The following is a 23,427-nucleotide window of genomic DNA, read 5'->3' as shown; positions in this document are numbered from 1 at the left end:
ATTTTCATGTAGCAATATTGCATAGTTCTTCATCTGGTAAATTGGAGAATATTAAATTAAGATGACTAAAACTGAAAATAGTAATTATTCATCTGAAGTTTCAAGGTTGACACTAAATTTGTTTTGCTGAGTCCTTTTCCTATCTTCTCCCACCCCCAAAAACTCTTTCAAAGCAGTAATTTTAAATTGCCCACATTTTAACTTTTGAATTTTTTTGTTATTAAAACCAAAAAAGAGCATACTGAATGAGAACATGAAGCTGATTTAAGCCTGTCCATTGACATTATAATTGAATCTAAGTGTAGCTATGTGATTCGAGACCATTGAACAAACGACTCTGCCAAAATCTTTTAATGTGTATTGACCTGCACCTAGAAACATTGAATTCATAGTCCCAATTGTATGGGACTATGTAAATTTGTAGAAACTTAAGTATTGTGCTTATCAAAAGTTGCTTTTTCTTATTCAATCAGGATTCTCTTGCTACTAACAGGTGTTTTAAAATTTTAATTTAGGGACTTAATGAGCTGTAAGAAATTTGGATTATAATAAGAAGGGTTGCAGATTTTCATTTTTTTTCTATTGAATTTTACCAATCAAAATTATTTGCTGATAGACAAAATGTACATAATTGAAATAAATTCTAAAATGTGTAATTCTGAAGTTATGCTTATGTATTTCAAAGACATTGATTATACATAAATGTCTAGAAACCTATACAAAAATTAAGGTTTGAGGAGATATAATGGCTGTTACAAAGTGGACTTGGAGTCACGAAAACCAAGTTCAAGTTTGACCTGATATTGACTGTGACTAAACAAGTCACTCAAACTAATCTAATCTATACTTTCTCCTGTAAAATGGGAATGATACCTTATTAGGGTGGTTGTGAAATCCAAAAAGTACTATGTAAACTTTAAAGTAACGATAACTTATAGCATGCATATGGCATTTTATGTTCCAAGTACTTTACATATATATTCTCATTTAATTCTCACAACTACCCTTGCAGGAGGGAAATGCTTCTATCCCCATCTTGCAATAAAGAAAACTGAGACAAACCAAAACTAATTGACTTGCTCTAGGTCACAATGCTAATGACTAAGGTTGAATTTAAGCCCACATCTTCCTGCTTGCAGGCTCGGCCCTCAACCTACTGACAGATAACGCAGTCTTAGCTTCTTCTTTGTAACACTGGTTTAGTTTTCTGTGTTAAATACTTAACCCCCAAGACATCCCATGAAATATTGTGAATTTTGTCCTTGTTTTGCAAATGAGGACCCTAAGGCTCTAAAGGGACTGAATTGGCTAGATACAAAGTATCAAAACTTGTATTCATACCCAACTCTCTGACTCCTAAATCCAGCATTCTAATTTTTATAGGTGGTAAGGTGAAGTCAGAGGTAGCTGAAACAGGTCCAATGGTGCATAACCAAAAATCAATCTGCAAAAGAGTTCAGAATTTTTAAGTGTCTTAAGTAATTAGAAATAGATTATCAGCATGTAAAACTAATTTTCCTTCTGTAGGTGCACACTGTTTTACAACTTAGAATTTATTTTAAGGTAAATTACCAAAGGGGTGGGCTTGTAACAAGCAAGCATACTGACTTTAAGTAATACTACATTAAGGTAGTATTAGAAGATGAGAATAAGTGGCATTTTCCTTCTACTAACATGTTTTGTGGTAGACTATCCCCTTTCCCTCTGCCTTTTGTGGTTGAGGGCATTTTATAGAAGAAAAGCTAAATGGTTTGTGGTCAGTAGGGCATGTCCTAAGTTTCAGTTCATAATATGGTTTTCTTAGAAGTGGAATAGCTTGAAGTAGAAACATGAGTGAGGGAATGATTAAAACATTTCCATTGTTTCATTAAATGTAGACAAAATATTAAACCTTGGATTTTGAATTTTTAAAAATGACTACACTTGTAGCATAATATTCTGAATTGGCATTGCCTAAACTTTTTGAAGGTTTACAAAGCACTGGACTCATAAAAGTCCCAAGGAGATATAGGGCATGTTATTTTATCATGTAGCTCAGTAGATTTTTAAGTTGGGGTCCATGGAGTTGGGGGGGAGGGAAAGGCTGTTAATTTGAATGGGGGAAAATGTTTTCATTTTTATTTGGATTCACCAATTTATTTGAAAACATTAAAAAAAAAAAAAAAGTTTATAGGCTTCACCAGACTGCCAGTGGGGCCTATGACATAAAAAAAGATGTAAGAACTCCTGCTATCCATGAAGAATTAACCATGGAAAAGGATCCTTGTCACATGAATAAGAATGGTGAAAAGTCAGAATCTAAATTTAGTGCCTATGTGACCTTGAACAAGTCACTTAACCTTTCTGCTTTACCTTTGTCTTCATTTGTAAAATGAAAAGATTGGACTAAATGAATCTCTGACTTATCTTCTAAATCAAAATTTTAATTGGTGAAGAAGAGAGTCCCAGTTTTAATATTGTCAAATACAGCAGAATGTCACTTATAATAGAAATCTATCCAGTATTTAGGAATTGATAATCCACGTTGTGTGTTGTTAATTCTTATCTCAACCTGTTTGCTGCTGCCATCTCTCTGCCTTTTAGTAAGAGAAGGGAAAGAATCATGAAATCTTTTGAGCTAGAAGACCCCAAAATATATTACCAATTCAGAAATCCACTTTACCTTGGTCAGAGCTGAGTTTAACTTGCTCAGGCTCACAACTGACTAAAGGAGTCAGTCTTTTCCTACAATTACTTACATTATTGCAGTTGATCTAGAACTCACCCTCAATGATGATCATCTTTTGAATGAAATCAGGGAATGAGTAGAGCCTGTTAGGACTTAGTGGTTTCTTATTCTTTTTAAGAACACACTAGAGTTTTGTGTTTTGGGCAAATGAACCAGCTTCAACATTGTGGCGGGTATTTTTTGTTGTGGTGGTTGACCTTTTTATTCGATTGGCCTTTTTAAAAATTAACAGTTCTTAATCATAGTTCAAAGTAGCATATTATACACATTGCTTTTGACACTCATGGATAATTAAAACAAATATTCTGATGTTAGCAGATTTAGAACTCTTTTATATTGGGATTCTCCAGTATTCTTTTTGTGGTAAATATTGAACCATTGGCTTAATGAGAACTGGAAATCCTGTAAGTGTAATAGAATCACTATACCTTTATTTGAGGGACTGTGTTACCTTTCAAGCAGGATGTGGAAGTGCTTTGTGTTTGAGGTTAATTTATTTCTTAACTTTTGTTGTGGATTCTTTTGGCAGTGAGGTGAAGTCTCAGCATTCTTCAGAATATTTTTAAATGCATAAAATATATTAGAATTACAAAAGAAACCAAATTATCAAAATATTTTTAAAAGCAAATTTACTAACCTCAGATTAAGCATCACTAATATAATCCAATCCTTAATTATATTGGTGAAAGTGAATACTCCAAGTAACTATTTAATATTACATAGCTAGAACCAAATCCTTTGCAGAGAGAGAGAGAGAGAGAGAGAGAAAGTGTGTGTGTGTGTGTGTGTGTGTGTGTGTGTATGTATGAAAAGGTTGAAAATGAGATAACCATACCTCTGGTTTTTAGATTAAGTAAATATAAATTAATATGAAGGATGTTCCACATAATTTCAAATGAAATTGCATGGTCAATTTTTTCTCAGTTCATTTCTCTGTCCCTTTGTGACTGAGCACATGTGCAAGAGGTCAATCGAGTAAATTAGACTTTAAATTTTCAAATGAAAATACCTGAGGTCAAATGTTTTGTAAAGGAAAAAACTGCTACTGTTGACTTCATGTTTTTTGAAAGCAAATTAAATTTGACCTCCCTTAACATCAACAGGGAAAAATTTTGAGTATTTAGTAAAGCAATACAGGAAAATTAATGTGACACATCATCCCATGAGGGGGGAAGGCTAATCATTTCAGCATTCATTTATTATTCTTTATTTTTTATACTCCTTATGGTTTCCTTTTCACTTAGGTAAGCTATGTATCATCAAGCTATGTGAATACCAGTGTTCACTTATGCCCAGAGTTTTTAGTTCTTGTATATATCTATTCAAAAATGACTTCTAGAAGAAAAGCAATCAACTACAAAATATAGATTTTTTAAAAAACCATTTTAAAAAGCATTCCCTAGATAATAAAGGAGTTAGGGTATTTGATATCTAACCCACTTGCCCAGAATTACTGCTTACCCTTCTCCAAAGTTTTTGGTTTAGGACTGGCATTTCAGACCTTAGTACAAATGGATTTAGCAAGTCATTGGCAAAGTAAATTTTAGGACTAAAGTCCTTCTGAGCCACTCTTTTAGATGGATGATATTAAAAGATCAGTTTCACTTCCTAAGAAAAATAATACTGAAAAATAAAGCTTTGTAACTTTAAACACTGAAAATTTAGGTAACTGGAAGAATAAACAGGTCTTTAATTGAATGTTTAAAATAAGTTGTCACTTCATTAGGTTGAGTTGCATAATTGGTTGGGTCTGAGGGCAAGAAAGTTGACTTCCTAGGATTTAAGATGATACATATCTAGTGCTATAAATCAGATCTTTAAAAGTCCTTTATTATTTATTTATTGAATTTTCTTTGGAAAGCAGCGTGGTACCCTAGGAAAAGCATTAAACTTGGAATCATATATTGGCTCTGCTGCCTGTATGACCTTGGGCAGGTCACGCAATCTTTCTGGGGCTCCTTTTCTTTGTAAAAGTAAACGATATTATAGATGGCCTCTAAATTTGATTCCTTAATCTCCCAATTTTATAATGTACGTTATCGGATATAAATCTGAAATAGCCTTTAGAATAATTATAACTTTAATTGAACCAAATATTAACCTGAAGAAACCCATTCATACAACAAGGGAAAGGCATTTTTGGAGGGGTAATGAATGAAAACAAATAATTGGATGGAAATAGAGTGGAACTTGTGTCTGAGACTTGAATTTAAATTCCCCCTGTCACATAGCACCTGTGTATGATCTTCAGCAAGTCACTTAACTTCTTAGCTTCAGTTTCCTTACCTATAAAATGAGGCCATCAGAACTATATGGACCCTTTTGGCTCTAAAAATATTGTACTGATAAGTGGCATTACAACCCACAGCTTTCGTCCCCGTCCCCGTCCCCCCCCCACTTGTAATTTTTCTGTTTCTCTTTTTGTTGTTGTTGTTTTTTTTAAATATCTGGGTACTTAACATGGATATATTTGAAATGTATTGATATAATCATTACCTCTTCACTTCAGGAAAAACCCAGTGCTGACAGAAGTCGGCATTGGGTTCTGTGGCCCTCTCTTAGAATTTGTGTGACCTTAAAGAGGTTATTTAACCTTTTGAGATCTTAGTTCTTCTCTATAAATTAAGGTTATTGAGTTTTTGAGGTGATGATAATTTAAAATATTAAGTGAAGATAGCAGATTGTTAACATTCAATTTGTTAAAAATGAGACTCAGTCCCCCAACCCCTCTCTAAGTACATAACAGCATGATTTGACCAAAATATTGAGAGGACTATTATTAGGTTAAATTTTAAATTCTTCCTAGGAGCTTCTAATTGGTTTAGAGGGAGAGGATTCTAGAACCCTTAAGACCATATAATCTGGGAGAACACATATACAAGTACATTTAACTACAGGTAGTGAGAAAAGTAGAAACTATTTTTTATTCAACTTGATAATTATGCTTCCTGATCTCACTCTGTTACCCAGCTTTTGACTTTGGTTTGTTGTTTGTTTTTTTTTTTTCCCCTGGTTAATTCTCTGAATGACTTGAATGTTATATTGTGTTCTTGGTCACTAAAAAAGACGGGGCAATTAAATGATTAATGCAAAAACCTATTTTTGTTTCTATCAAGTCCATTAATTTAACTCGTTAATCAATTTGTTATTTATTTATTTTTGCTGAGGCAGTTGGGATTAAGTGACTTGCCCAGAATCACACAACTAGGACGGGTCTGAGGGCAGATTTGAACTCTGGTCCTCCTGACTTCAAGGCTGGACTCTTACCCACCGTGCCACTTAGCTGCCCCCCATTAATTTAATTTAATAAATATATATCATGCAAGGAGTGGTTATTGCTAGGAATACAAAGATAGATTTGTAATTTAATGGGAGTAGGAGAGAGGGTGTGTATAGATCACACATATTCATATATATATATATGTATATATATATATATATATAAGAATTTGAGAAGTACAAAAGAGAGGATCAAGGAAAGGAAAGGAATGAAAAAGAAGAAAGAATTTTCAGCTGGGGACCAGGGCTCACTCTTTCATAAACCAATTGGAAACGACCTCAGAAGATTTTCTAAAGGTCCTATCCTTACTTTAACAGGGATCTCCTTCACAATATATCTGACCAGTATGCTCATCCCATTTTCAACAAGCACTTAATAAATACCGCAAAGCACTTTGTTAGTTACTGGAGACAGACAAAGCTGTCCCCTGTCCCAGCAGGAGCTAATGATTTTAATTGATGGGAGCACTAACAATTGAGGGATTAAAAGATATATAGTGAAAAAAAACCTGTTATATTCCAATGCAATCCAGTTATACTTGACAATATTTCTAATTGTTGGATGCTTTTCTTTACATCTAACCTAAATTGCTTGGAGTTTTATGCCCTCTGGATCCAAGCAGAAATAAGTCTAATCCCTCTTCAGCAATACAGCTCCTCACATACTTGAAGATAACTATCATATTTCTCCTGAAACTTCTCATCTCCTGGCTAAATATCCCCAATTACTTCAGCTAATAATCCTTATGTAACATATTCTTGATACCCTTTACCATTTAAGTTACCTTTTTTTGAATGCTTTGCAACTTAATCATTGTTAAAATGTGACCTTCAGAACTGAGCAGTCCTTTTTGCCTGGTCTATTATAATACCCTTACAAGTCTCCCCCACCTTCAATCCTTACCTTAGGTCCCTACCAAAGTAGTGTTTCTAATGTGTAGACCTGATTGCTATACTCCCTTACTCAAATCTGTTCATTGGCTCCTTGTTGCTTTTAGGATAAAATGTAAACATTTTATGCTAGTCTCACAGTGCACCATAAAATGGCCCCACGCTTAGTTTCTAGCCTTATATCACACTATTATTCTTCATGTACTCTATGTTCCAGCCAAACTGGACTAACAGCCATTTCATGGTCTCATCTTGCCCTTTTCCACCTCTTCATTTGCACAGGCCATACCCCATGCCTGGAACAGACTCCCTCCACATCTCCGTCTGCTGAAATCCTTCTCTTCCTTCAAGACTCAGGTCTGGTTGTCAACTCCTTCCGTGAAGTCTTTCTTGTTTTCTCTACCCACCTTCCCCCTCCCCCTGTCTATAGCTAGAAGTGATCTCTCCTACACACTTAACACATTTTTGCCTTGAATTAGCTAGTAAGAACAGAAATACAGTATTTTATTCTCTTTCAAATTGTTCAAAAAAGATAAAAAATCTTACTTCAGCTGTTTGCATAGCTTTTAGAAATTTTGTGGCATTAGTTTGTCACAAAACATTTGCCACAGTAATTTGTTTTCAAGTTATTAGTGTAAGATAAGACTAAATTTAATCATTGTCTTAAATGTTTATAAACATCAGTTGATGATTGTATAGAAAATCTTTAATTTTTTGCTGCATGGCACTGTTAGCCACTGTGGGAGATGCAAAGACAGAGAAAAGATATTATCTCTCTCAGAACTTAAATCTATTTGGAGAGACAAATTCAATGTAATTAACAATACAAGTGTTAACAAATATACATACCAGAAACCACACAGGTAGTTTTAACATTAATAAATTGTGTCCTATAAGAATATTGTCAGTTTATTAATAGAGAGAAAGAAAAATTAGGGTAATTCAAAAATTGCTTGATTTTGAAATTGGGTTTCATATTTGTTTGCACGTTTTAAAAAAATTTTATTGATGTCTTTTGTTTTTACATCACCTTTGTTTCCAAATATATCCTTCTTTCCTACCAGCTAATCCTTGAAACAAAGAATAAAGGGGAAAGGGGAAGTGGGAAAGCAGTTCAGCAAAATATTAACCAACAATCAAATTGAAATGTGCAACATGTAAGCTTTAGTCTCCCCCACCTTTACCAAAAAGGAGAGGGAGATAAATTTCCTTATCTTTTTTTTTTTTTTTTTAAGGGCCAAGCCTATTATGCAGCAGTTCCATCTTTTTGTTCTTTCCATTTATATTATTGTCATTGTGTATATTGTTTTCCTGGTTCTTATTTCTTTATGTTATGGAGGACCATACATCTAGATCTGGAAGGGATCTTAAAAGCCATCTAGTTTCACTCTGATGAGTTCATATAGGTCTTGGCAAGCATCTCTAAATTTTCATATTCATTGTTTCTTATGCCACAGTAATAATCCATCATGATCCCATTACATTTTGTTTAACCATTCTCCAATTGATAAACATGTTAGTAATTTTTTAGGTTAATTTCACATTGCTTTCCAGAATGGTTTGGACAGATTTACAACTCGGTCAACTCTGTTACTTGCTCTCTATTTTTACAGCCCATTCAACATTACTTGTTTCTATTCATTGTTGTTTTTGACAATTTTCTGTATGTGAGATGGTTATAGTTTACAGTTCTTCTTTGAGAATGGTTTTCATGTCCTTTTGCTTTTCTTACATAGACCCGTATCAGAAAAAGTATTTGCACTTGAATATTCTGAAATTTAACAGAATATTCACCTATTCTGAGAATTTTCTTCAAGTGAGAGGTATTATTTTAGGATACAAGAGAGAGGACTAGTGTTGGAGTCATGAAGATCAGACTGAATTCAAGTTCTAATTCTGACACATACTGACAATCTGCCCATAAGCAAGTCATTTAACCTCATTTTCTTCTTCCTCCATGCCTTCCATGCCTCATCCTAATCCTCTTTTTTGTCAAGGAGACTGTCTTTCCAGAGTCACCCAACTTTACAATCTTTTAGTCATCTTTAACTCTTCAGTCTCTCCAATCTCCAAAATCATTTTGTCATTTTGGTTCTTGCATCTGTCCTCTTCGTTCATATATCTGCCATCCAGATTCAAGCCCTTGTCAACTCTCACCTGAAGCCATAATCTGTGTATCCAATCTCTCCCTTCTCCAATCTATATTTTTAACCCAAGTGCTAAATTTGTTTTTTTAAGAAAAAAGGCAGCCAAAAACATACATATACACACTTCCTGTTAATGTAGATTAAGTAGCTGCTTTCCCTCCCCCCCCTTTTTTTTAAAGAAAAAAATAAAAGATTTGTCCGATTTAAAGCCCTTTATAATCTTGCTCTAAGCTATCTTTGTGGATTAATTTCACATCATACTTGATACTCTATAGTTCAGCCAAATTGACCTACTTTTTCCCTATCCATCTCTTGGTTGTGTCTTTGCACAAACATGTCTACATGCTAGGCTTGGCATGTAACAGCCCCTCACCTCTGCCTCATGGAATCACTAGTTTGCTTCAAAGCTCAGCAAATAAGTGTAACTTTTACCAGAAATCTTTTGGAACTCCTCTTAATTTTTTTTACTTTTTTTTTTTTTTTTTTTTTTTTTTTTTGGTATAGGTTTAATTGCACTGCACATTTTTATCTAGTACATAGAATGAGAGTTCATTAGAGACTATGGACTATGTTCATTTATCTTTATATCTTCAGCTTTGTACATAAAATAGGCTTTTATGAAATAGTTATTGAATGAAGTATCCCAGGCAATTCCTTATTATAGTTTTGTTATAGACAAGTTTTCTCTAGCTATTTGGAGTCTTCACACAGTAATTCACTACCCTAAATGAACCAGGTCCTCACGAAAATAACTTTTAACAGGATAAACATAGGGACGAAGAGTAGAGATTTCCATTTGCCAGGAAGTGCAAACTGGAAGTGCCAAAAGGACTTCAGAGGAAAGATTGCTGTTTAGTGATTGTCAGCAAAAACTTCTCCAAGGAGAGGAGATTGGGTTTTGATAAACAGAATGAAAGAGAAAAGGTAATTTTTTTGATTAGGGGAATGAGGTTAGTTATATGAACAAAAATCAATTAAAATTTTATCAAAAGAAATGTATAATTGCTGTTCTAAAAGAACTTAAAATCCTCTAAGGATTACAAATAGAATGACAGTGTTATAAGAGATTCATTGAAGGAGAGAAAGATCACTCCTAGGAGAAGTGGAATAGGGAAAATTTTTTGGAGGGAGGTTGACACCAGAACTGAGCCATGATTGCACAGATTTGAATAATATATTAATTTCTCTAAATGTCTCCCTTAAAAGAATTTTAAAAATATACTAGGTTCAGCATATATGAAGTATTTCACACATAAACTCCCACACACATACACTTTTTAAAAGAAAGGAGGGAGGCATTTTCATACTTTGAGAACTAAGCACTTGATTTTATTTATTTATTTGCTATTAGCTTTTCCATTTACACTTTTGAGATATTTTCATTCTCTTGTTTCTACTTTTACTCCACTTTGCATCAGTTTATATAGTCTTCCCCTACTTCTATGTTCTTTCACATACATTGTTTCTGTCACCTCAGTAATTGTCCGTTACATTTGTGTACAACAGTTTATTTAACCATTTCTCAGTTGATGAGTATCTGCTTTGTTTCCCTTTTTTTGCTGCAGCAAAAAAATACTCTCAATATTGTGATTACAGTCCTTAATCCTTAATCTCTTTGGCTTAATACTGTTAGTAATGAGATCTCTTGGTCAAAAGAAAATGGACATTTGGAAGTGTACAAGCTTTGTGAATGAGTGAAAGGATTTTAACAGGTGAAGATTGGGAAAGAGTTCTTCTGTAGGTTATTTTTATAGGAATTGAGTCTAAAGGTGAAGTGCCTTTTTTGCTCAGGATCACACAGCTAGTAAGTGTCTGAAGCCAAATTTGAATTCCGGAAGATGTCTTTTGACTTCGAACTTGTACTGTAGTCATTGTGCCACTTAGCTGCAATAGACCAGCAGAGCAAAATGGGGCAAATGTAATTGTTAAGTTAAAAATTAATTATAAAATTAAATTAAAAATAATTAAAAATAAATTAAAAACTAATTTATTATAAAGGAGACAAGGGGGTGATATGAACTGACTCGGTGCAAAATTAAAAATTGCATCAAAACATTCCCCGCCTCCAAAAAAATTAGCTGATTTATTTGAGACTTCACAATAAATAGCAGAATCCCTACTCCAAATGTTTGTATACTTTATACTCATGAGGAGTAATTTCAAAGAGAGGATAAGAATAGAGAGAACTATAAGCAGCTGCAGTTTCATTAGAGTATGGCTTGGTATGTATGAAGAAGTAAGACTAGAAAGTTATTTGGGAGTTGAGCAGGTTTCTTAAGGTTTTGGATGCCTGAGATACGGTTGTGCTTTATTGTGTTGGATGTGGGGAGGTAGAGAGCCATCATTAAAGATGTCTGAATAGGTGAGTTATATTATATTCCACTTTTTGTTTTTGGCTAATTTGGCAGTATACAAAAGTGAGAAGGTATAATTCTGAAGTTGTGGTGTTAGTTTAATATGGTGGGGGTGTTAGCTGAGGAAATAGAACAGAAGGGAGTAAATTCAATGTGGGAAAATATATGTGTAGGGTCAGTATGAATATATGAAGATTAGAAATGGATTGTCAATTTATATCTACTTTATTTGCCCTACTTCCTTTTCAGTAATTTAATTGACCATTGGTAGTTTGGCCATAGATTATAATAACCTATTGCTGATGCCAGCTACAGAGAACAAATTGTTCATGACTACAAGCCATTAAGAGAGTCTCTCAAAAATGTAACAGTGTAGATGAGTTTGTGAAATCTATCAACATTATTAAAGGGACTCCATATGTTCTGTTTTCTTCGTTGTGTTGAATCAAAAGTGATCTAAATGATTTTCTATTAAATGTGAAGATATATTCATTTAAGCACACTGGTCTGATTCCAGCAGGACAAGGATATTGATATCCATGGTATGGTATGGTAGAAACAAGATAGATTGGAGACAGTGGTTCAAGTACTGACTCCAAACGTACCCCATGATGGACTCTTGTAAAACAAAGATAATGGTTCTTGTTATTTAGGCAAGTGTTTTGTAGACCAAAAAGTATTGTATAAAATGTGAGCTGCCCTTATCTTTATATTTATTACCCTTTTCCATTTGCCATCAAAAAATTTGAATTCTTATCCTTTGTTGCCAGCCATAAAACTGGGAGAAGTCAAATGCCTGATTATTGCCTTTTTTTTTTAATTATACCTTTTTATTTACAAGTTATATGCGTGGGTAATTTTACAGTATTGACAATTGCCAAACCTTTTGTTTCCCCCATCCTTCCCCCATCCGGTCCCCCCAATGGCAGGTTGACCAATACATATTAAATATGTTAAAGTATAAATTAAACACAATTTAAGTATACATGTCCTAACAATTATTTTACTGTACAAAAAGAATTGGACTTTGCAATAGTGTTCTATTAGCCTGTGAAGGAAATCAAAAATGCAGGTGGATAAAAATATAGGAATTGGGAATTCTATGTAATGGTTCATAGTCATCTCCCAGAGTTCTTTGCTGGGTGTAGCTGGTTCCATTCATTACTGCTCTATTGGAAATGATTTAGTTCATCTCATTGCTGGAGATGGCCACATCCATCAGAATTGATCATCATATAATATTGTTGTTGAAGTATATAATGATCTCCTGGTCCTGCTCATTTCACTCATCATCAGTTCATGTACGTTTCTCCAGGCCTTTCTGAAATCATTCTGTTGGTCATTTCTTACTGAACAATAATATTCCGTAATATTCATATGCCACAATTTATTCAGCCATTCTCCAATTGATGGGCATCCACTCAGTTTCCAGTTTCTGGCCACTACAAAAAGACCTGCCACAAACATCTGTGGACATACAGGTCCCTTTCCCTTCTTTAAGATTTCTTTGGGATAAAAAGCCCAGTAGAAACACTGCTATTCAAAGGGTATGCACAGTTTGATAACTTTTTGAGCATAGTTGCAAATTGCTCTCCAGAATGGCTGGGTGTCATACTGTCTTTTTTATGGTTGTTGATAGACTGAAAAAGGAAAACTTATTTATTCTATCCCAAGTTTGTCAAATGTGCTCTATAAATTAAGGAAACTGTAGTAGGAGAGGCAAAATAACTTATCACAAGGTCATCACGAGTAGTAATACTCTCTGGGCCTTACTGTAGTAGACTAGCCAAGATGGTAGGAAGGAAGAAGCTGTATAGAAAGCTTAAATCCATTATATTCTTCCACTAACACCATTCTAGTACAATTCTAAAAAGAATGTCAAATTGAATAGTAATCAAGAATTCTACAGTGAGTCCTCTTTAAAGTTCTACCTACTAATCAAGTGACCAGGGTAGGAACTGTGTAACAGTGGATTAGAGTCAGAGATCTCAAGTCAGCAACACTAGAGTTGCCAAGAGTAGGTGACTGGAAGAATAACTAAACTCGCTTAATCTCTCTCCCCACCCCCTCACCTTTCCCAACACACACAAGCATGCAAAAGTGATTATCAAGCTATAAATCCCCAAGAAAAATATACTTGGCCACAAGGCCAATTTGAATTCCTAAAAGACTTAATACATGTTATAAATGGTTTTTACTTTTATATATATATATATGAGATTGTGAGGGTAGTGAGAGATGGGGTGAGAATCAACAGCTTGACACAAGAAGTTCAAAAACTTGTTCCAAATACAGATTCTCTGAACATTAAAGTGTGAACTAAATTGAAGTTGATTATTCTGTAAGTCATTAAAACATGGTAAAGTCAAAAGGCTGATAGTAATAGAAGAAAATAAGTATATTCAGAGCAAAAACACCTGACTTGGAAAACATCTTCAAAGAGAGGTAATTTAAGAATCATTGTATTACCTAAAAGCTGGAACCAAAAGAAAAAAAGAGAGCTCAAGATATATTTCTAGAAACTATAAAAATAGAATTCTGTAGCCTCTTGAAAGAAATCTCAACATCCAGAGCTTTCCAGGTGAATTTTTTTTTTTTAATTGTAAGCAGCCAGGAAAAAAAGATGTCAAGTACTAAGGAACATAGTGTAGATCTTGCAAGATTTAGTAGTTACAACAGTAAAAGAGCAGAAAGCATGGAATAAATTATTTTAAAAGGCAAAAGATATAATAATAATAATAGCAACACATTTACATAGCACTCTGTGCCAGACACTGTATTAAATGCTTTGCAATTATTATTTGATCCTTGGTTATTCCCATTTACAAATAAGAAATTGAGGCAAACAGTTTTAAATGACTTGTCCAGGGTTATACAGCTAAGGAATTTCTGGTCCTGGATTTGTTCTTAGATCTTTTTGAGTCTGGGCCCAATATTCTCTCTAATACACCACCTAGTTTATTGCCAAGAATAAATTAACCAGAAAAATTTAATATTATCCTGAAGCGGGGAAAATGGATCTTCAATGAGGTGACTTCCAAGACATTCTGAATGAAAAGACCAAAGTTGCATACAAAGCTTGAAAATAAAGAGAAATATAAAAAGATAAATACAAGTAAGCAAATAGGAAAAAACTCAAGTGTCTGCATTCTAATGATAATACAAGCATTCTCTAAAAACAAATGTCAGGAGAAGTCAATGGAGTTAGGCAAGATGGATTGGGAGTAATTTTATGTTTTCATCCTAAAGGGGGGCGCGGTGTACAATAGGAAGAAACATACCACATAACTGTTTATATAAGAGTGCAGGTAGAAATCTTTATAATCAGTCAAATGCTAAACTTCATTTTGAATTCAGTAAAGAACCAGAAGAATACTTTGTAATGCTTTTTAAAATGTGAAAAATAATTTTGAAAAATTCAAAACATTTCATTGAAATGATTATCTGTGATTCCAAAGGACCTGTGGATTAGAATGCTACTTCCCTACTGACAGGTGATAGACAAATAAGCAGAATGAAATTTGCATTTTTGGACATAGGCAATGTGGGAATTTATTTTGCTTGCCTATACAATTTTTTTTGCAGTGATTTTTTTCTTTTCATTGTGTTAACAAAAATAGATAACTGCTTAGTGTGTGCCTAGAAATAATTCGTGGAAGTTACTTATTACTGTTAAATGTCTTTAAAAGGGACTTTAAATTTGAATTAAGATAATCTGATAAAGATTCTTAGCCTTAATTGTCCAGCTAAGTGTCTCATTGATAAGGGAAGTTAGCTTGCAATTATCAGCTAGAAGGTAAAATAATAATACATTTTTTAAAAAAGTTGAAAGGAAACAAAGTTTCTCAAAGTATAAGAGTAATACAACCCTATTCAAAATGAAATTAAGTGAATACTGCAAATAAAACAGAATGAGGATAGGTGAGAGAGGACTTGGGGTTTCTGATTGTGGCTTAGAAAATCATATAATTGGTTGTTAGCATGGTTTAATGTAATAAACCCTGGTTTTAGGGCCAGAAGAAAGGCCTGGGTTCAAATACTGATGCTACATGTTTAGCTTGTACAAGTTACTTGGCTTCCCTGAGTCTTTCTTACATTAAAGTGAAGAATCTCATTTAGATGATGATCTTTAGGTCCCTTTCATACATGGAATATTATCCTAAAGCATGTGCTTTTGTAGATTCTTCCTTCTCTTATAATATATATTTACTGTTAAGAATGATGTGTAAACTGATTCTGTGTTGGAGAGAAAAAGAAATCAGGAGTTAACATGGATTTGGGAAAATGTTCTATTCCTGTTTACGATAAAAATAGCTCACATAACATTTTAAATCATTTTCCAACAAGGCAGCATAACAAGCGTCTAATAAGTAAAGCCAATATTCTTTTGTCAACACGTACAAGTTATCATTGATATTTAAGTGAACGATTGACAGGTTCAAAATTTAATATCAACTAAGAACACTTTAGGCATACAACTAGCTCTTGCTATTCCATTAACTGAACACAATGTTAGCACAAGTAGATAAAAGGCCTTGTCCTCAAGAACTTTATACTTTTTTCTTTTCTAAAATTTTATTGATGCTTATTATTCTGTAGTCGTTAAATGATTGCATATTCAGCCCTCCCTTGCAGAAGAAAAGAAATGCCAGAACAAGCCTAACTACAATTTATAAGATGCTCATAATCTTTAATGAAAGGAAAAAATAATGTAGGTAGATAGTTATTACTGTACTTGGTTTTTTATGAAGAGAAAGGTAATACTAAGAAAAGATTTGATGATGGATAGAAATCTCTTTACATAGAGATGGTGATATCTGAAGTAGTTGTTGAAAGAAAATGTTTCAAAAAATGATTTATTTTTATATAATGCTTTGTAGTTTACAAAGTACTTCATACGTCCTTACAATATATTCCTTAAGGTGGGATGTACAAATTAACTGGGACAAAGCAAAATAATTTTGTTGATATGCAAGCCTTACAACATCTTTTTTTTCCTTGTGCTGAGTCAGTTTTGGTTAAGTGACTTGCCCAGAGTCACACAACTAGGAAGTGTTAAATGTAAAATTTGTATTGTTCATTAATACTTTTACTGCATTAAATTCCTTTACATTGAGTTCACAAGATTATCATTTAATTATTTAATTCTTCATCATGAGATTTTTTATTTTGAACATGGTGTTGTCAAAACATGTTTATCTCCCATATCAGGTAAATAACACACATCACATGATATAAAGTTGGTTGTAGTATTCCATCTTTATTTGAGAATTCTGCTTCTGAATATAGCAATATGTTTATCAGATTATCATTCAGTAGCAATAAGACTTTGAGGTTCACTAACAATTCCCCAGAACATTTTTTATATGAATGTTTTCTAGTCTGAAGATGACAAAGTGATTCAGGTTCATTCACCTAGACAACTTCTGGTCAACGGTTTTAGTATAACTTGAAATGAAAAACTGAGTTTTGTCAGTTAAATATTTTTTCATTCTATGGTATTCCAGGTTTTGTATTGTCTTACAAGTATTTTTCTTCATTGCTGAGGTGTGCAGTTGTTTGATTACTGCTCTTTTTAATGCTCTTCTAACTTACAGAAGTCAACACCATATAAGAGAGGAATCAATAACTGTTCCATCTGTCCAGTCCCTTTGAAGGTCTTTGCTTGTTTTCTGAGGATCAGTTAGATTCTTTTGTAACAATAAAATTTGTCAGTGCTTGGTGTGTTACCATAGGCCTTTGTGCTTCAGAGTAACTGGTAGATCCTATTTAATTTCTGGGCTTGAGTGATATTTTTGAAACCATTGACTTCCTCATACCAATAGCTGCCACAATACCTCTAACAGTCATTGAACTGTACTATTTAAGAACTAAATAACTTTTGCACATTTCCTTGAGGTAATGTAGGGAAAAAAAAATAACAGCACAATAGAAGAGTATAATGAAACGTGTATAGCACTGAATCTAGCATTCAAATGACCAAAAATTTTAGTTACACAGATGCTAGTCCACATTCATATGATTAAATCAGATGATTTTAGTCATTCCGATGTCAGTAAATGTGACAGTTAACTGTCCAAAAAAATGAAGCTTTAGGGGCAGCTAGGTGGCACAGTGATTGGAGCATCAGCCCTGAAGTCAGGAGGCACTGAATTCAAATTTAGTCTCAGACAGTTAATATTTAGGAGCTATATGATCCCGGGCATATCACTTAACCCCAATTATCTCAGAGGGAAAAAAAAAGTACTTGAGAAATCTAATTTCTCAGCAGTTGGTTGGTGCATTGGCAAGTCACTTAATCCCAATTGCCTCAGCAACAATTTTTTTTAAAAAATGAAGCTTTATCGAAATTATTGCTTGTCCCAAGTAATTTGCACATTGTTATAATTCCTGCAGGTAGTAAGGAGAATAGAGATAAACCTTCAACCTGTCCTTTTATTGATGTAGGGGAACTCCCTGGTCAGGAAAGCTCATACTAGTGCAGCTAATCTGCAGTTTGGTGACTTAGAAAGCTCCTGAAAAACAAATCCACCCACCCTTTAAAAAACAAAACAAAAAACAAAAAAACAAAACAAAACAAAAAAAAAAAAAAACTATGCAGAAGTTGATATCAGGGGGTAGCACTTGAATTCAAGTCTTTCTGGCTTTTTTATTAGTGACTCTCTTTCCTCTGTGCCATGACTATTTCTTAATGTGGATATTATCCTTATTTTATAGAAGTGCTTCTAGAGTCTAGAAAAGGTAATTTGCTCATTGTCACTTAATTTTTGAAGTAGAATTTGAAGACAGATTTTCCTGACTACTCACGAAGAAAAACATTTTAAGCAAAAATGGTGGAGACAGGTGATCAGGTCCTGAAAAAGATCATTGGAGTAGTTTAACTGGATTGAATAGTATCAGAAATCAGGAATGGTGGATTTGAATCAACATTGTGGAGGACTTTAGAAGCCAGGATCAAAATTGAAAGAGTTAGCTCTTGAAGGATGGGAAGGTAATTGAGGTAACAAAATCAAAATTAGCTTAGCCAACTTTAGGTCTTGTCTCTTGTTAAGGCTGGAGGAGACCCATAGTACCATTTGTCTGAACTACTACAATAGCTTTTCTCATCTTTCTCCCTATTTCTTTTCTACTTGGTTCCTCTTCCACAAAGTTGACCCCTGATAGCAAAATGATTCTTAAAAGTTGTATTGTGAGCATAATCTTTCACTCCTGCTCAAGAATTTCCAATGATTTTCTTTTTCCTCTGAGATCAAATACAAAGCCTCTCTCTTCAAGCTTGTTATACATTATTCCCTTTCAATCACCCTGCAATCCAGCCAACAGCCTACTTGCTGTCCTTTACATACAAACTATTCTTTATATACACACCATTATGTCTTTGTGTAGGCTGTCCCTCATGCATATAATGAACTCCCTCCTTGGCTTCACCTTTTAGAAACTCTTAGCTCATTTCAGAAACCATCTACTCTGGGAGGTGTGAGGCCTTTCTTCCCTTCTCTCCTTTCTTCATCCCTCCCCTCCAAAAAAAGTTTGGTTTGTTTTTTGCTATGTATATAGTATAGTTTACCTTTTAGAATGTAAACTAATTTAAACCAAGAGTTGTTGAGAGTTTGCCAGTTTTTAGCACTGTGCCCATCATGTTTTAGATGTATAATGTCTCCTTGATTTTGCCTGATAAAAACATCTCCCTGTACCAGAGATTTTATCCAGAATGTTGGCCCAGCTTAATAGTTTGGAGAAATTTATTAGGTAAATCACTTTATTTCCCTATCTATAAAAGTTTTTTGGATCCTATTTGTGTATTTTTAGCGTTGGTGTAAATACAAACTTTTTTGGTAGAGGAATTTTTCATCTATAGCCTTGGTATTTACTGTTATATTTCTATATATTCTTTCTAGAAAGATGTTAAAATACTCAGATCAGTTTGTGGTAGGTCTCATTGTGGATATGTTCCTTCTAATGATTCCAATCAAATTCCATTTACCCATGTTGGATTGTAAGAATTATATCACCAAATAACCCAATTCATTCCCATTTGATTTTTCTGTGAATTTGTTTAGCTTTAGAGTTTGATAGACCTTAGAAGTACTTATTTTAATCTGACAATAGACATTAACATTTCTTTTTAATTCAGATTTATTAAACCTTAAAAATGTATATCCTGTTTTTTTCTAAAACTTAAAAATTCTATAAATTCCTCAAAATTAGGTTATATTAAAAATTTCACAACAGCATTTTATTTTTCCAATCATATAATTGGAAGGTTAGTTTTCAACATTCACTTTTGTTAGACCCCTCCTTTTTCCCAAGACAGCAAGTGATATATGATAGAGGTTGTAAGATGTGTAATCATTTTTTCAAAGCTTTTTATTTTTAAAACATATGCACGAAAGTATAATCATTTTAAACATTTCCATATTAGTCATGTTATGAAAGAAAAATCACAACAAAAGGGAAAAACCATGAAAACGGTGAAAAAATAGTATGCTTTGATCCTCATTTAGTCTTCATTGTTCTTTGGATGCGGGTAACATTAAGAAAATAAAAGTCCTAAATCTATCAGAATCGATCATTGCATAATCTTGTTGCTGTGTACAATGTTCTCCTAGTTCTGCTCACTTCACTCACTTTCCAATTCCTTGCCACTGTAAAAAGGGCTGCCCTAAATATTTTTGCATATGTGGTTCCTTTTCCCTGTTTGAGATAACAAACCCAGTTGGCTCAAATGGTATGCACAGTTTGATAGCCTTTTGGGCATAATTCCAAATTATTCTCCAGATAAATAGGATCAATTCATACAGCTCCACCAACAATGCATTGATGTCCCATTTTTCTCATATCTTCAACATTTATGGTTACCTATTCCTGTCATCTTAGCCAATTTGATAGATATGAAGCAGTACTTCAGAATTATTTTAATTTGCATTTCTCTAATCAATAGAGATTTAGAGCATTTTTTTCTTATTTCTATAAATGGCTTTAATTTCTTCATCTGTTCATATCCTTCGACTGTCAATTGGGGAATCACAAGTATTCTTACAAATTTAACTTGTTTCTCTGTATATTTTAGAAATAAAGCCTTTATTAAAAAGTGATTGTAAAAATATGTTTCCTAGCTTTCTGCTTCCCTTCTAATAGAACATGCAAAATACTGTGTTCATTAACAGTAAGTACATTAGTGCATCTAATTTTCACTTTGGGAAATTGTGAACTAGAAAGAAAGAAGGGAAAATTATGGAATGGAAAAGAATTGGAAATTTTTTGACTGACTATATGAAATATGAATGTAATGGTTCCTTCATCTAGTTGGGAGTTTAAACCATTTTAGATAGTGTTAGCCTATTATATACCTATTGAAAATTCATTTCTTTACCTTGGCAACCAGTTTCTTTAAGATTTGTCAGGAAATATCAAATAAAAAGCATCAAAGCTATTTAATCCAGTTTCTTATACAGTACCCATATTAAATGTTCAATCAATTCCTTCTTTAACCTTTAATATTTCAAATTATCTAGATTATTTTTTTTTGTCGTTTTCTTAGTTTATATATTTATGTATTGTTCCATGGTTTGTAAAAGTACTTAACCTCATTTGGATCTAAATTCTGTGGCACAGCTAGATTCATATATTTATCACCTCATTGTACACATGAGAAAACTGAGGTGTTTGGGGCTAGTCTTTATTTAGTCCATTTTTTATTTTCATACTCATCTTAGTGTTGCACTTTTCATTGACCTCCCATATTTCTCCATGTCTACTTCTATTTTAGGAGCATATGGTCATAGTGATTACCTAACAAATGCTGAAAATAATTTGAGGTTTATCTTAACTATTCTTTTTATTTCAGTAGTTCATGGGTTCTCTAGTGAGAGTTAGTCTCTAGTTAGAGACTCTCTAGAAGGAGTCCTATAAGCCAATGGGCAGGGTGGGGAGGAAGATGAGAAGGAGGGAAGTGAAAAAAGTTGAAAAAATTTGGTTATTGTTTTCTCAAATTCCACAGTAAGGATGAGTCCATATGAGGAGAGGTAAGTGTTGATAGCCATTGTCCTGGCTCTTTCTACTCCACACTTGGGCTCTTCCCCAAGATTAGAGTTCAGAATGCACTTTGTTTTTTGTTTGTTTTGTTTTTTGTGAGTTGCAATTGCATTTATTAGGAACTAAAATAATTAAATTTATGTGTATAATACAGATGAGTTGGTTTCATTACTTAGAATGGAAGTAAAAAAGGAAGGAGACACCAAAAGTAGCATTTTGAACTATTACCTAATATTATTGGGGAATTTCCTATAAGCCAACTTGTACATGATAAACAATGTAGCATAGTATAAAGGGAACTTGGAAAGGTATGTTTACATTCAGGAATTTTTTACTTAATTTTGTTCAACTTAAGTTTTCTTGGCCTCAGTGTTTCTTATCTGTAAACTGGGGATAATACCTTTATTCCTCCTATGAGGTAAAAAGCTTTCTAAACTTTGTGCTATATAAATGGAAACTTTTATTGTTCTTTAAACTCTTTGAATAATTTTTTTATGCAAGGATCTATACACAGCTTGATTTTATTATTATTATCCCTTGGCAGCAAAAGGACAAACTTGGGGCTGTGTGTGATTTTTTTTTTTTTTTTTTAAGGGGCATAAGCCAGGTCAAATGCAGTGCAGTAATTTCAGGAGTGTCATTTCTATTGAGGAAAATTGCTTTGCTTTGAGACTATTTTTAAGCTAAGGACTTTGAAAGAAAAGCTGTCTGTAGGTTTGTGGAGCAGAATATTCTAGGGAAAAGGAGCATAAAAGTGTAGATAAAGGCACAGAGTTACCAGCATTGTGGTAGCCTATAGAATACATGAAGAGAAGGGTTAAAAAAAAAAAATGGATTAAAACTAGATTTTTGGGTCGTTTTGATTGGCAGACTGAATTGTGAACTTTTTTTTTTTCGATATCACTGACGTTTCTACTACTCAGAAATTATTAGATTATTTTGTTAGCTATGTGAAAGATGTATCGACTAATGTAAGACTTGAAGGGAAGAGGAGGCTTTTAAGATACTGTTACAATCAATAGAGAAATGTTGAACACAAAAGAGGATTTGAAAGATTTCACATTTGGATATAAATGGAGGGAGAGGGAAAAGTTAGAAATAACTGAGGGCCTCTGGATAAGGATGATAATGCAACAACAATAAAAGAGAAGTTAGGAAGGGCAAGTTTGGAAACAGAAAAGATCAATTTATGAATAAGTATTGTAAGGAGGGTAATCAGAAAAAAAGGCCAACATGACATGTAATGTGGTTACATGCCACATTAGCAGGCATAACCTTATTTCAAATACAAGAGCTCCTTGGAAGATGCAGAAGACATTTTGGATTGGATAAATAGGATGGGGCCACACTCCAGGTAGGGAGCCTTTGGAGATTGATTTTTGCTTGGTAATCTTTTAAGGCATCATAGATCATAATGGATACAGAGAATACCTCCAAACCCAAGAAGATTTGAGTCTGGTCTTTGAAATGTCCTGACTTTATGACCCTGGGAAAGTAACTAAACTTTCAGTGCTCTAAGCCCCAGCTTCTTAAACCATAGGTCCAATTCCTGTATGCTGTAACTGAATTGGGGGGGAGGGGTTATTACAAAAGTATCATCTTTTTATCCATAAAATTTTGATTTGTATATCTTTTTTATATACCTATGTAACCAAATAAAAATTTCTCAGATGAAAAGAAGTCAAAAATGGGGAAAGTTTAAGAAGCCATGGTCTAGTCTACTTTCTTAAATTCAAAAGCTGTTGACTGACCTAAATTGATAGAATGAATTTCAATAGTTCCCTATAATTTATGAAATCCTAGGTCCAATCTTTGTCCCCATTTAAAAAACAGGGAAGTAGATATATTTTTTGTTTTGTTCTAAAGATTATTAAGGAAAATATTTTTGTAGAACTTGATCTTGTAGTTACTTTCCAGAAAGGAGAGGAAAAATATGTATATGAGAGAATTGTCCAAGACTTGGTGGCTGGGCATAGGAAATAATGGGGAGGAA

General features: G+C 33.5%; 1 protein-coding gene across 2 annotated transcripts in view; it reads left to right on the top strand.

Moving 5' to 3' along the window:
• YY1 (YY1 transcription factor) overlaps window positions 1–23,427 on the top strand; it is a 43,315-nt gene that overhangs the window by 2,447 nt on the left and 17,441 nt on the right. The window contains exon 2 of one of the 2 annotated variants that reach the window (XM_051978376.1): window positions 7,181–7,255. The exons of the other annotated variant lie outside the window; for it this stretch is intronic. Within the exon in view, the coding sequence (XP_051834336.1) occupies window positions 7,181–7,255 (75 nt within the window). The remainder of the gene's footprint in view (window positions 1–7,180; window positions 7,256–23,427) is intronic. 2 annotated transcript variants of the gene reach the window in all.

This window comes from Antechinus flavipes, chromosome 2 (assembly GCF_016432865.1).
Source record: "Antechinus flavipes isolate AdamAnt ecotype Samford, QLD, Australia chromosome 2, AdamAnt_v2, whole genome shotgun sequence".
NCBI lineage: Eukaryota > Metazoa > Chordata > Mammalia > Dasyuromorphia > Dasyuridae > Antechinus > Antechinus flavipes.
This window is presented reverse-complemented; position numbering and strand designations above follow the sequence as displayed.